Below are 12,292 nucleotides of genomic sequence, written 5' to 3'. Positions count from 1 at the left end.
TCCCGACCACCGTATTATGTCTGTCATATTGGATCTGGTAGCCGGAGACTTTATTATCCTTGTGGTGCTCATACCTCTTTCCCTCCGTCGGCCTTTTCCGGCGAGATTCTTGCTCTCCTTCAGCCGGTTGATCCTTTCGCCGACGAGATCCAGTTCGAATGCACATAGTCCAAAGCAATTCTTTATGGATCCTTCTCGGGATCCCGCTTAAAGCTCCGAAGATATTTTCTTTCTATACTCCGTTGTTGCTGACACGACGAGAGCCTGTCCACCTCCGATCCCCGACTCATCTTATAAACAAACCCTCCGCCGGATCTAGAATCTTATGGAACGTTTTCCAAAGATCCATACCACCGTATGCCATCGTTAAACTCTCCCTTGTACCCTCCGCCACCACCGGATATGTGGCTTTCCCCATGACCCGATTTCGGTCATCCAGATCTGTTGCCACAAGCTGCAACATTGGCAATCGTAGGTCACATGCCTTCGATGCGGACACGTGGGAAGCTCTCCACCGTCAACCTCCTTTCTTTCCTTCTTTCCGACAAGGCATCTTGCCGTCGTCGAGAACTCCCTCTGGTACGGCCAACCATCCCCTTTGTCCAACATTTAACTTTGTTGATACGTCGATTCCACAAGCCGTTCAAAGCGCCCTCTCCCAACCGCGGGTGAGATTGAGTCCACGAATCCGAAATGCTTTGCCGGCGAGCTTTCTCATCTCTCTGGTTAAACATCTCTTTGTCGGCGGAGTAAGGGAAGAAACCCTAATGTTGGTGGGCCAGTTGCTGTTTCTCAGGCATTTGGGCCAGATATCTTGTTCTTTGTTAGTGGGCCTAACGAGCCTAAAAAGATTTCTTAAAAATATGGGCCAATTTTTGCTTTCCTGGTTGTTGGACCAGTGTGTAATTATGTTGGTATTGACCATTTTAATTGAGTTTTATATTGACCGTAAAGGTTTTGTAACCTCAATTTCCTCCAAAAAAAAATGTGATATATTGTCATTCTCCTCCTGTTTGGAGAGATATCTTAATTTGCAATCCTCCACTTTGAAGAGTATCATACTAACTTCCTTATTTATGAAGCATGACACTAAAAAAAGGTCAAGCCTTGATAATCCGCCTGTTATTTTTCCACAGCGGTTTAGAAGTGTAAGCTGAGACCATCTTGTTTCGCTTGTGTTGTCTAAACCCTCCCTGAGGGAGAGTCCCCTCCTCTGCTATATCACCAATGGAAGAGCGTGTGTCCACCTCCTTAGGAAAATCTTCAAGAACGCCCCCTTAAAGGTAGGCATATGGCGCCTTTTTGCGCTTGTGATGTCTAACTCCTCCCTTGGGGAGAGCTCCTTCCTCTTCTATACCTCAGATGGAAGAGCGTGTGTCTATCTTTTTAGAAAAAACTTTTGAGAAAGTCACTATAAAGGTAGGCATTTGGGTTTTACAAGTAACAAAGGATTTTGCTTCTTCTCCTCTCTGATTGAGCCTTGTGGAAGGCCTAGAAATGGTAATTAAAGCTCTCTGCAATACAACACCTCCTCCAAGTATCTTTTTAGGTTCTTGGTTTTCAAGACTCTCGTCTTGTCCAGCGTGTGACCACCCTTTCCAGGGACCACCCTTTCCAGGGACCTTTGACGCACGTACGGAATCCAAACACCGCGATCGTTCTTTTGCAACGTCTGCGGCAATGGTTATCAAAGTGGCTGACTATGTGGTAGTGGTCGGTCATTCTCTACCTCGAGTGGCCTCACTTTGTGGGGCAACTCTTTATCTCCTGGACTTGTTGTCCCCTTTGTTTATCTTCTAACCTTTATGGTTCCAAATCAAGCTTCGAAGCTTGTTTGATGTATGTCTTAAGTTTATTGTTTGTAGCTTATCTTTTCTTTCGGTGTAAGTTTGTTGATGTATTTGGCTCTTTTTTAAAGAAAACTTGTAAACCTTTAATCTAATATAATGGAGTGTTTGATGAAAAAAAAAAAAAACAACAATTCAACTAAAAGTACTTTACTCGAAGATCTTGAAAGCAAAAAAAAGTTTTATTTTTTCTTCATTGAACTCAGATTTTCTTTAGATGCTTCCCTCTCCCGTAGCCAAGATTTGTATGTTTTTCGATTGAGTTTGTGAGCTCTCATTTATCTCTATGTTTTTGTTTGAACAATGGTTGTCGTTTTAGCATTTGTGAGCTCTCATTTAGAATTTTTGTGTTTGGCTCTGATTAACCTTATCTATCATACTCTCGCAAAGAGAATTCTGATTTTAAGTCGAATGAAATCTTAGTTTGTTTAAAAAGAAAGCCACAAAAGATTATGCTATATAAGTTCTTCTCTATCTTGAAAAGCATATTATATTATCATCCCATGCTATATAAGTTTTTCTCTATCTTGAAAGCATAATTGTTTTTATCAAAATATTAATTTCATTTATATACACTTCTCTGTATAACAATAGGAACATGTGAAGTAACCTACCAACAATTTTGAATATACAACATTGTCATCTGATTATTATAAAATGAAACTTGGAAGAATTACGTACTTTTAGTCAATCAGATACAAGCAAGAGCACAAAATAAATACATAAAACAACCTTAGGTTCTTGCTAAACCAAGTCACTTATAAAAAAACAGGGCCTATCCAGCTTCCAAAACATGACAATTTATTAAGTCCCAGCAAACTTTGAAAATTTTGCCAAATCTACCATTAAGATTTCTGCCAGTTTCTTTCTACTAATATATAAAAAAAATTATCATTTAGGACCCGTTATCTACATTCTCATAAACTCTTAATAGAGTCCACTCTTTTTCAATTCACAAAAAGGAAACAAAAAAAAAAGGTAGGTAGCTCTGCCACAAGTCAAACTTTGTGTAGACGAAGCTAAGCTACTATTCAACATTCCCCTCCTCACAGCTTTTAACTCCTTTTCCCATCCCTAATCTAAAACCAAATCCATCACTGATCAGTGATGACTACCAACAACATTTTAGAGGATGTGAGCCAAATATGCAAAACCAAGTCTCATATTTTTATAATCTAATTAATACGATATGGCTCAAAAGCTACATTTTTCTACTATCTTTTAGGATTCTTCTTCTTCTTCTTTTTTTGCCTACGCATAAATAAATACATACATAATAGTTTCACAAAGCATAGTCTTTTTGATAATATATAATAATAAAGTGTTGTTTCTGACTCGAAGTCTCTCACGCTTGTTCCTCCTTCAAAGCACCCGTGTTGGCAAAAAACACCTTGAAATGCACCCAAACCCACCTCCTCCTCTTTTCTGCAAATTTCATTTATTTTAACATTTTCCAAAACAATCAAACCTTATAATAAAACAATATAATCATCGAAGCGTATCAATAAAAGCTTAAACTAACTAATTAACAAATTAATTAAGTTTTTAATACCCTTTTGGTTTTGACTGGGAGAGGTTGTGGGGAGACTTTGTACAAGTCTTCATCCACAGGCTTAGGTGCCTTCATCCTCCGCTTCACCGCCGGTGTTGGACAGCTAGTCGGCGCGTTTAACTCACGCGCATCCCTCTCGTAGTTGTGTTGCTCCTTGGAGACATTTCTTTTCTTCTCCGCCCCCGGTTCTTGACCCACCTTAGCCTGAAAAATAGTAACATAAGACTAAATCAAGAAAACTCACCTGCGCCAAGTGCTGAATCGGGAAACATGAATCAAGAACGTACCCGGCGACGAGGGAGGAGGATAACAGCGGGAGCAGCTACAAGGTGGTGGTTGTCGTAGAGGTCACCAGCGAGGTAAAGATCACGATCTTGATGAGGGTAAGGAGCGTAGTGGAGAAAAGCTGGCTGTTGAGTTGTCGCAGTCTCGAAGCACTGAGTGAAAGGCACGGCATCGTTCCAGTCCCAGCTTCCAAAAGCCGGCACGTGCCCTCTCCTGCAGTACTCTCCTCCTCCGTATTCCTGATTGAAACAACCAAAAAGAACACAAAAAGTTAAAAACCTTGTAAAACCCAAAAGAAGATGAAGAAGAAAGAAAGAGGAAGGAGCTTATCAGCTTACGTAGTCCATTGTAGTACTAGTGAAGTAGTGATGAATGGGTTTGATTGATGATGATGTTTGGATCTCTCTTCTTTAAGTAATCTAAATAGAGAATGAGAGAGAAGAGAGAGAGAGTATGTTAAGTAAATGACCAGATGGGTATTTTACATTACTCAACACTGAGACAAAAGTTGCCTTAAAGTCTACTTGTAGGGGAGTGTTAAAGAGAGAGAGAGAGAGATGGGGGACTCTGTGTGGTCTCTCTGAGCAGAGGTGAGTGTTGTTTTTAAAATCTTGTAGGGTAAGTGAATAAGTGAAAACTAATAATGAAAAATAGAGTTGGGTTTAGCTACTCTTCTTCTACTATTTTTTTATTTTTTATTTTTATTACTTTTCTAACAAAATAATACTATTTTTTTATATAATTTCTTTTTATACAGTGTTGTTTACTATTGTCTTTACTTTTAATGTTTAAAGGATTTTTATCCTTATAAAAAATAAAATTTGGTGGCTTTAGACTTTTTTTTACATGAGATAACTTTTTTCTTTATAAATTTTACAAAACATTCATTTTTCCATGGTTGACAAAACAAAAAAGACTTAAAACGTAACGTAACTTTCACTAACTCTATTAAATTGACCAAGTTTTATGGATTCTAAAGCTGACTTACTCATTCCATTTATTGCTATCTTGTGAGTTGGGTAAGAAAAATACTAGATATAACATTCATTAATGGTCATTTCTCAGAATATCCAATTTGAAAAATGGAATTTTATTGTTTAGAAAAAGTGAAAAAAAAAAGAATTGAAGAGACAAAAGAGTTAAGAAAAGGAGCTTTAGGAAGGAAGGGGCCACATGCAACATTACCTCTGTTATGAAACTTTGTGCTCTGTGCAGTGTGCAACCAACAACAATACAATAACATTGCCACGACTCCAAGCAATCCCATTCTCTCTATTTATTATCTTTTGTCAATTTCTCTTACTTTTTCCCCTTATTAAATTCCATCTTTTTACAGTTCATAATAATAAGTCTCGATTTTTTTTATTTTTTTTTGTTCTTTTGTAAGTAATTGACAGAGGACAGGTGGGGTTAGGTCAAAATTACTGATACTGTTCTTCATAGCAGGATAATAAATTGGAACTGCTCATTGCCGCCTTTGAAATTGAGAAAACAGTTAAAAAAAAACACATTTCAACGGAATGGCTTTTCATTGATGTAATAACTATTTTAGCTTAGGGCAGTTAACACTAGAGAAACTATTAAATTGTATAAATTCTTGAAATAAATGATAGTATTATCTTAATACATTTCATAAACCATTTTTGTTATATTATAGTATTATACAGTATATAATTAAGTTGAAATATAACTAACACGATATTTTTAATGAAGTTCTAAATAAAAACAATACATGATTTTAGCCACAACTTAAACATTGCTATTATAGTCTTTTATGTTGCACACAAAAAGAAAATAGTCTTTTATTTCCCATCTACACTATTGAATTTTTACTATTCCTTATTGAACACTATCAAACACATGATCACTAATGATTAATTTTATTTTTGTTGAATTAGAAAATATATTGGTAAATAGAATACATTAGCATTCTATTCAATGGATTATATATATAATAGAATGATGTGTTATTACTTACTATTATATATCATATCGTATATACAAAAATTTCACCAAATGATATAACAGCAAACACTATGAAAAGATGATTGTAGTGAGTAGAAACTAAAATCTTTTTAGTAATTTTAAGGCAGTTTAAAAAGTATTAATAATGTTTATTTACAAACTATAAACGAATTTTCAGTAACGTTTAAGCTTTAAACTACATAAATAATGAAACACTTTCGGCAGTTTGTAGAAATATTTTGCAAAATAAAATGAATGAAAATTTAAGAAAAAGAAACAAAAAAAAAAAACTAAATTGATGCCATGCTTCTGAAAAATCCATAAATTAAATGGGTGCTATTTAGGTATTTAAGGCTGTTGTTTTATAATGTTGCTTTGGCCTACTCTCTAGTCTCTACTACAGTACTACTACGTACTATTAACGTTTGACATTTCTATCATTAGTCTTTTCTATGTTTTTTATCATTAATCCACCGGCATTGTCTTCTTTTGCAGTTAATTTTACGAAATGTTACTTTTTCTGATTTTAACTTTAATTCTGATGTTTTTGTTATGTAATGTTTTTAGTATGAAACTCCTCATTAGTCATTAGTTTAGTCGATGTGATTTAAACTGAACAGAGATTGGATTCAGATATATGAACTCCAATTATCAACCAAGAATTTAGAAATCGAGATTCTTAAGTAGCTCTTCAACTCTGGTTTAGAATTTCTGAACTTCTGATTCACTATAAAATATGCTTTATGTGTTATTACTTATCATGAATGTTGTTTTAATACTTTTTACAAATCCAATATTTACAATATAAATGTTAGGTCAACTAAATATCTTTCTCTTAATATCAAATTGTATTTACATGAAGAATTAGATATGCTGCATTTGAATTTTAAAATAAAAAATTGTAAAACAAAAGAGAATAATTGAGAAACATTTATTAGAAGAAAACTAAATATTTATTAAAACTAAATTAGTCTTCAGTATTCCTACTTTCTTAGGTTACGTGAACACGCTCTAACTACACATTTACTCCTCCTTGTGACCTTGGAATATTAGATACGTCATCACTCATTTGCGTATCTTGTGTCAAAATATTATTTATTCCTTAGGACCTTTGGATACAGTTATTCTAGTTTGTAATAAAGTGAAAAAAGCTTAAAAATACTTCGTTTATTTTTTATTTAAACGTTTAATACCTTGTGTTTTATTATTGGAAAAAAAAATACTTCGATTAATTAAAACAGGTGATTTAATATCCAAAAAAATAAATTTTGGTATATTCATACTTCTGATTTTATGACAAAAACAAAATTTCATTTTTATCTTTATTATCTCAATTAAAAAATAATTTTAAATGACATGATATTAATTTATAATTTTATTTGAATTCTTTTTATTAAAGTTTTGTTTTAAAAATATTAAAAAAAAAAAAAAATTAAAGAAAACCTGCGGTAAACGACTGAGTAGTCGTCGTTGAAGGTGACGATCTGCTTTTTAAAGTGTTTTCTCATTACTTTAAGACCTGATGGAATATTGATGTTGTTGTCGTTTCCCGGTTCATTCATCATCACAGCCACCAACGAATCTGATTTCTCCGCCGCCAAAGATGGAGCTATTAGTTAATCGGAGTGTCGTAATTTCCCGATGTAAACTGGCGGATCAGCCAATAAATTTACCAGTTAATACGTGATAAGGGTTGTTACTTGTTAGATTCAGTCATGAATTATAAGTCAAGAGGTGATTCTAATTCTTATCCTGGGTTTTTGGGTTTCTTGGTGAGAGTTATAGAGAATGATTCTCAAGTTTCTTCTTCTTCGTCCTTTGAGAGAGAGAGAGAGAGAGAGAGAGAGTTGTTTTGTTAAAAAGAGAGAGAGAGAGTTGTAAACCAGAGATGATGAGAGGGATCTCCACTGAAAAGCATTACTGTAATCTCTTGAAACAATTTAATCGATTGACAACAGAATAAATACAGACCCAGGATTTGAAGAAAAAAACAATGGAGATTTGAAGCTAAAACAGTCATCATGCGATTCTAGATCCAGAATTTAAACAAAGTTGTTTTTCTTCCGTCAAACAAAATTATAATCAAAAATATATATCAAAAAAGAAAATTAATTAGCTGTAAAAAATAGAAAGAAATTTAATTCAAATAAAATTATAAATTAATACCATGTCATTTTAAACTATTTTTTAATTGAGATCGTAGGGTAAAAATGGAATTTTGTTTTTGTCACAAGGATAAAAATGGAATTTTGTTTTTGTCACAAAATCAGAAGTATGAATATACCAACATTTTTTTTTTTTGCGTATTAAATCACTTGTTTTAATTAATCGAAAATCGAAGTATTTTTCTTCGAATAAAAAAACACGAGGTATTAAACGTCCAAATAAAAAATAAACGAGATATTTTTAAGCCTTTTTCCCTTGTAATAAAACTTTGTTGTAACTTCTCTGACTTGTTCATGGGGTAATTTATATCCGTTCTGCAACGTCTCGCAGCTCCGTTTGTCAAAAAGTATTCATCCTGATTCTTATTGTAACATCGTGAAGCATTTAATTACATGAGCCAACAAGATACATTCTCTACTGTTTGCACCCAAAAAAAACACAAGATACATTCGCTAGTAGGAGCAATTCCACATGACCATAGTCCATAGCGTTAGGTTCGAGAGGTCACAAGTTATATATATAGGTCTGGTCAAACACACAATACTATTGTGCTTCTCTATGCAACCTAAAAACTACTCTATCAAACTAATCCTATAAACGAACACATTATTCGGAATATAAAATCTAATAACGAAAGATTTAACAGAATATGCAATATTTAGAATCATCACATAGTTAGGGTTCACATTTCACAGATTAATATCAATCTTAACCTGTTTTTTCTTTTTGATCAAGTTCAGTCTTAGCCTAAAAACATGAAAAATACTTACGTATCAAAATGCTCTTCATAATTCTGTAAGCATGAAACTTTTTGGTCATTTGTTTGAGTATTTTTAACCTTCGGTTGCATAGAAGAAGTGATTTACTTTAATTCTTTTCATAACAGTAACAAAAGAAAATGATTGTAAATTAGGTAAAACAGTGATCGCCGGTATACATTTTGTAAGGTTTAGGTAAAACAGTGATGGTCGCCGGTAAAACAGGTAACTGCATTTGAAAGCTAATAATGCTCTTGTGTATCAACAACAACACACCACCAAATTTAAGTAAAAATATGAGATGGTGATTAAAATAAACGTCTTTACAATGATTACGACTAATAGAACTGAAATCCTCAAATAAAAGAACATATAAACTAATTTAAAAATAGAAGAGTAAAGGAAATTGAGAATCTAGAAATTTGGATTTTCTCAACACTTCTCTCACAGTCACAGTCTCACAGAGAACGAAGGGAAAGGCTAAGTGGTAACAAGACAAAGGTCAAAAGTCTATTTTGCTCTACTTCTACAATTTTTCCCTTTAACATTTGACATTTGTGGTCAAAGTCTGAAATGTGCAGTAAACGTTTATTTTAGAAGTCTCGAGTCGATAGGTACAAGAACCAATGACAGAGCGAACGAGATACATACTCTTTTTGGTTCCATTTATATACTAACTGATGTTCTCATTTGTTTTGTGGTTAAAGTAGCTAATTGTTGTTGATAATGAAGATCACTAAAAAACTCAAATAGGTAGCTAAAAGAGGGTTTGAGGTAGCCCCAAAAAAAAAAAAGGAAAAAAAATCCTACTTGGGCTTAAATCGGCCCAATAGTTTACAGGTGGTTTTTTTAATGTAATTTTGCTTTTCTATATGAAAGAGATTTTTTATAATTATACAATGCGCCAGTTGACAATTAGTTTCCATTTGTAGTACAAGATTTGTGGGCTGGAAACTGTGTAATTGATAATTGAACCGGAGTGCTATGATTCTATGACAAATACCATATCCCAAAAGTGAAGTACAAAAAGACACAACCCGTGACTAATGGAATAATTCAATCTGGTTCACGGGTTACTCTTAACACATTATATAAGAAGATACACCTTCTCATCAACATTCACTTCAACACCACAAACACAACAAAAAAATAAGAGGAAGATAAAAAAAAAAAAAAATGGCGAGCAAGAAGGCAGCTGCGGCTATGATCGTGATGATGGTGATGATAATGGCTATGTTAGTCGATATGTCAGTAGCGATTGATCTATGTGGCATGACCCAAGATGAGTTGAATGAGTGCAAACCAGCGGTGACCAAGGGGAATCCAACAAGCCCATCACAGCTTTGCTGTACGGCTCTGCAACATGCCGACTTCGCCTGTCTTTGTGGATACAAGAACTCTCCATGGCTCGGTTCTTTCGGTGTAGATCCCGAACTCGCTTCTGGTCTCCCCAAAGAGTGTGGCATACCCAACGCCCCAACTTGTTAAAAGTATAAGCTTTGTGTGTGCCACTGACTCAGTGTGCGTGTGTGTCTTTTCATATTATAATATGAGATGTTATTATTTTTTTTATAAATCGTACTTTTGCCACATGGCGTATATGGGTAAACCCCAAAAAGTAGTCAAAAGATTATAGAAGGACCAATTGAAAACTTCACAAGGCCCAAACAGCACGTAAGGGCAATTTCGAAAACGGAACCAATAAGCACAGACCCAGAGGCCTATGGTTTCTCTACCTCCGACACAGTATTCAACACTCTGACACAATAATACAACAAAACTTAAAAAACGTATAGTCGACACAAATTATTCCAATATTCTTCTTAATTCCTTCTTATCTACCCACTAAGCTATTCATTTAATAGATGGTTCTATCCTAAGATAAAACAGATCCAGCAAAGGTAAACATGATTACTGACAAATAATTAAGAGAAGCAAAAATCATCAACAAAAAACATATAAAATCCGAGATTAATATCTGATTTCACCAAAGATTAGAGTATGTCAAAAGGGGTGAAACTTAAAACTCCGAGAAAGTCATTAAGCTACTCGATCCGGTTTACTACGTACCGGATTCAAGAAAAGACAAAATAAACGCATAAACCAGAAAATAGGATGTTAAGGGTGACAGAGTTTGTTCAGAAACCGACGAAAAAATCAGATCCGACGGCAGTAACTAAACCTCTTTGTTCTCGTCATTCACGGCGGCGTTCTCAATCTTCTTCGCCGGAGCAGAGAAGATCCAAGTGAAACCAAACGGATCCGTGACTTTTCCTTGAACACCTCCTTCAGTCTCCACCTCCGTAACCTCCACTTTCACAGCTCCCGCGGACACAGCTTTCGCAACGGCTGCTTCAACATCATCTGTCTCGAGGGTTAGAGTCATCGTCGTACCTTCCGATATCGCACTGTTCAAACGTAAAAACAAAAAACAAAAAAGTCCAAATCAAACCACAATATACAAAACATGCAGAATCATCCATGAACAAAGCTTCTAAGCGTTTTAAATTATCAGAAACTTTACATCTCACAAAACAAAATCCAGATCTAAAATGAAATCAAACTCTACCACTGAGTACGCACTGTTCAAAGTCTAAAACAAAAAAAGTTCAAGTCCAAATCAAACCACAAAATATCCAAAACATGCAGAATCATCCATGAAAATAGCTTCTAAGCGTCTTAAACTACCAGAAGCTTCTCATATCACAAACCAAAATCCAGATCTAAACAGAAATGAAACGCTACCACTGAGTACGCACTGTTCAACGTATAAAACAAACTCAAATCAAACAAATAAATGAACAGTAAATCTTGTTGAAGGAAGAACAAATAGCTTCTAAACGTAATTTATCTCCAGATAACTATTCATACAACAACCTAAATCCAGATCTACAACAAAATCAAACACTAAACGAGTAGAAAAAAAACCTAAAATAAAAAAATCAGAGATGAAAAAAGCGAGATCTAGATGTCAAACACCACAACAAGAGCAAGCGAGAGAGAGAAGAAAGCTTACGTGAAACCAGAGAGAGTGGTGACGTCACGGACAACGAGGGAAGAACCAGCGAGGTTGAGCTCAGAAGAGAGAACATGAGGAAGCTCTTGGTCAAGCTTACGCTTAGGGTAAAGACTCTGACCAGACTCGATCGCACCGAAAGCAGATTTGTAGAACGTAACAGCGTCGCTGACTTTCTGAGCTTCAACGGTCAACGTCGTCTTGAAAGCGGTGAAGGTAACAGGTTTCTCCACAACCGCCGCCGTCGTGGCTCCTCCGTTAGCACCAGCAGCAGTAACATCATCTTGAGCCATCGCGAGAGAAAGAAAAAAAAAGTTGAAGATTCGTTTACGGTTAAAGAGAGAAATGAGAATGGTGTGAGTGAGAGAGAACAATCTAGAGAAAAACGATGGGTGAAGGAGAGAGAGAGAGAGAGAGATATTTATGATGGAAGCGGAGAAGCGGAATCGTTTTGTGTTATTAACCAACCTGACGAGGATTCAAATGGATATAACAATTGCTTTCGCGTCCGGGATTTTACCCTTACTTTTTTGTTTATTTACGAAACTATACCCCTACTAAAACCCCCTTCTTTTCATTTATTGCGATACGACTCTCTCTTTTCCTACCCTATAGGACTACTGTCTCATCCACGTGTCGTCTCCATTAAACCGTTGCGATATTAATTTATGTAAAATAAATAATAATTGGTTTATATTCGAAT

General features: G+C 35.1%; 3 protein-coding genes across 3 annotated transcripts; 1 reads left to right on the top strand and 2 right to left on the bottom strand.

Moving 5' to 3' along the window:
- Positions 1-2,993: 2,993 nt before the first annotated feature.
- LOC104725332 (uncharacterized) lies at positions 2,994-4,322 on the bottom strand. The gene is made up of 4 exons (XM_010443970.3): positions 4,023-4,322; positions 3,687-3,923; positions 3,400-3,603; positions 2,994-3,272 (listed from the first exon to the last, which is right to left on the bottom strand). Exons 1-4 carry the CDS (start codon positions 4,029-4,031, stop codon positions 3,210-3,212), a joined length of 513 nt encoding a protein of 170 aa, XP_010442272.1. The 5' UTR covers positions 4,032-4,322; the 3' UTR covers positions 2,994-3,209.
- Positions 4,323-9,692: 5,370 nt separating this feature from the next.
- Positions 9,693-10,163, top strand: LOC104725331 (putative lipid-transfer protein DIR1). Its single transcript, XM_010443969.3, has one exon. The coding sequence runs from the start codon at positions 9,750-9,752 to the stop codon at positions 10,059-10,061; it is 312 nt and encodes a 103-aa protein (XP_010442271.3). The 5' UTR covers positions 9,693-9,749; the 3' UTR covers positions 10,062-10,163.
- A 367-nt stretch (positions 10,164-10,530) lies between these two features.
- LOC104725330 (uncharacterized protein At5g48480-like) lies at positions 10,531-12,143 on the bottom strand. The gene is made up of 2 exons (XM_010443968.2): positions 11,590-12,143; positions 10,531-10,981 (listed from the first exon to the last, which is right to left on the bottom strand). The coding sequence occupies exons 1-2, from the start codon at positions 11,880-11,882 to the stop codon at positions 10,750-10,752; spliced, it is 525 nt and encodes a 174-aa protein (XP_010442270.2). The 5' UTR covers positions 11,883-12,143; the 3' UTR covers positions 10,531-10,749.
- Between the last annotated feature and the right edge of the window lie 149 nt (positions 12,144-12,292).

Source organism: Camelina sativa, chromosome 11 (genome assembly GCF_030686135.1).
Source record: "Camelina sativa cultivar CO46 ecotype springtype chromosome 11, ASM3068613v1".
Lineage (NCBI taxonomy): Eukaryota > Viridiplantae > Streptophyta > Magnoliopsida > Brassicales > Brassicaceae > Camelina > Camelina sativa.
Note: the sequence above shows the minus strand (reverse complement) of the source record. Positions and strands in the feature narration are given on the sequence as shown.

Bases quoted from the DNA above. Each gene is read 5' to 3' on its own strand.
- LOC104725332 (XM_010443970.3), bottom strand. The intron at 3,604-3,686 runs GTACGTTCTTGA...ACTATTTTTCAG, and splicing joins TCCTCCTCCCTCGTCGCCGG to GCTAAGGTGGGTCAAGAACC. The intron at 3,273-3,399 runs GTATTAAAAACT...TGAAATTTGCAG, and splicing joins TCCCAGTCAAAACCAAAAGG to AAAAGAGGAGGAGGTGGGTT.
- LOC104725331 (XM_010443969.3), top strand. From the start codon at position 9,750: ATGGCGAGCAAGAAGGCAGCTGCGGCTATGATCGTGATGATGGTGATG.
- LOC104725330 (XM_010443968.2), bottom strand. From the start codon at position 11,882: ATGGCTCAAGATGATGTTACTGCTGCTGGTGCTAACGGAGGAGCCACG. The intron at 10,982-11,589 runs GTAAGCTTTCTT...ACGTTTGAACAG, and splicing joins ACCACTCTCTCTGGTTTCAC to TGCGATATCGGAAGGTACGA.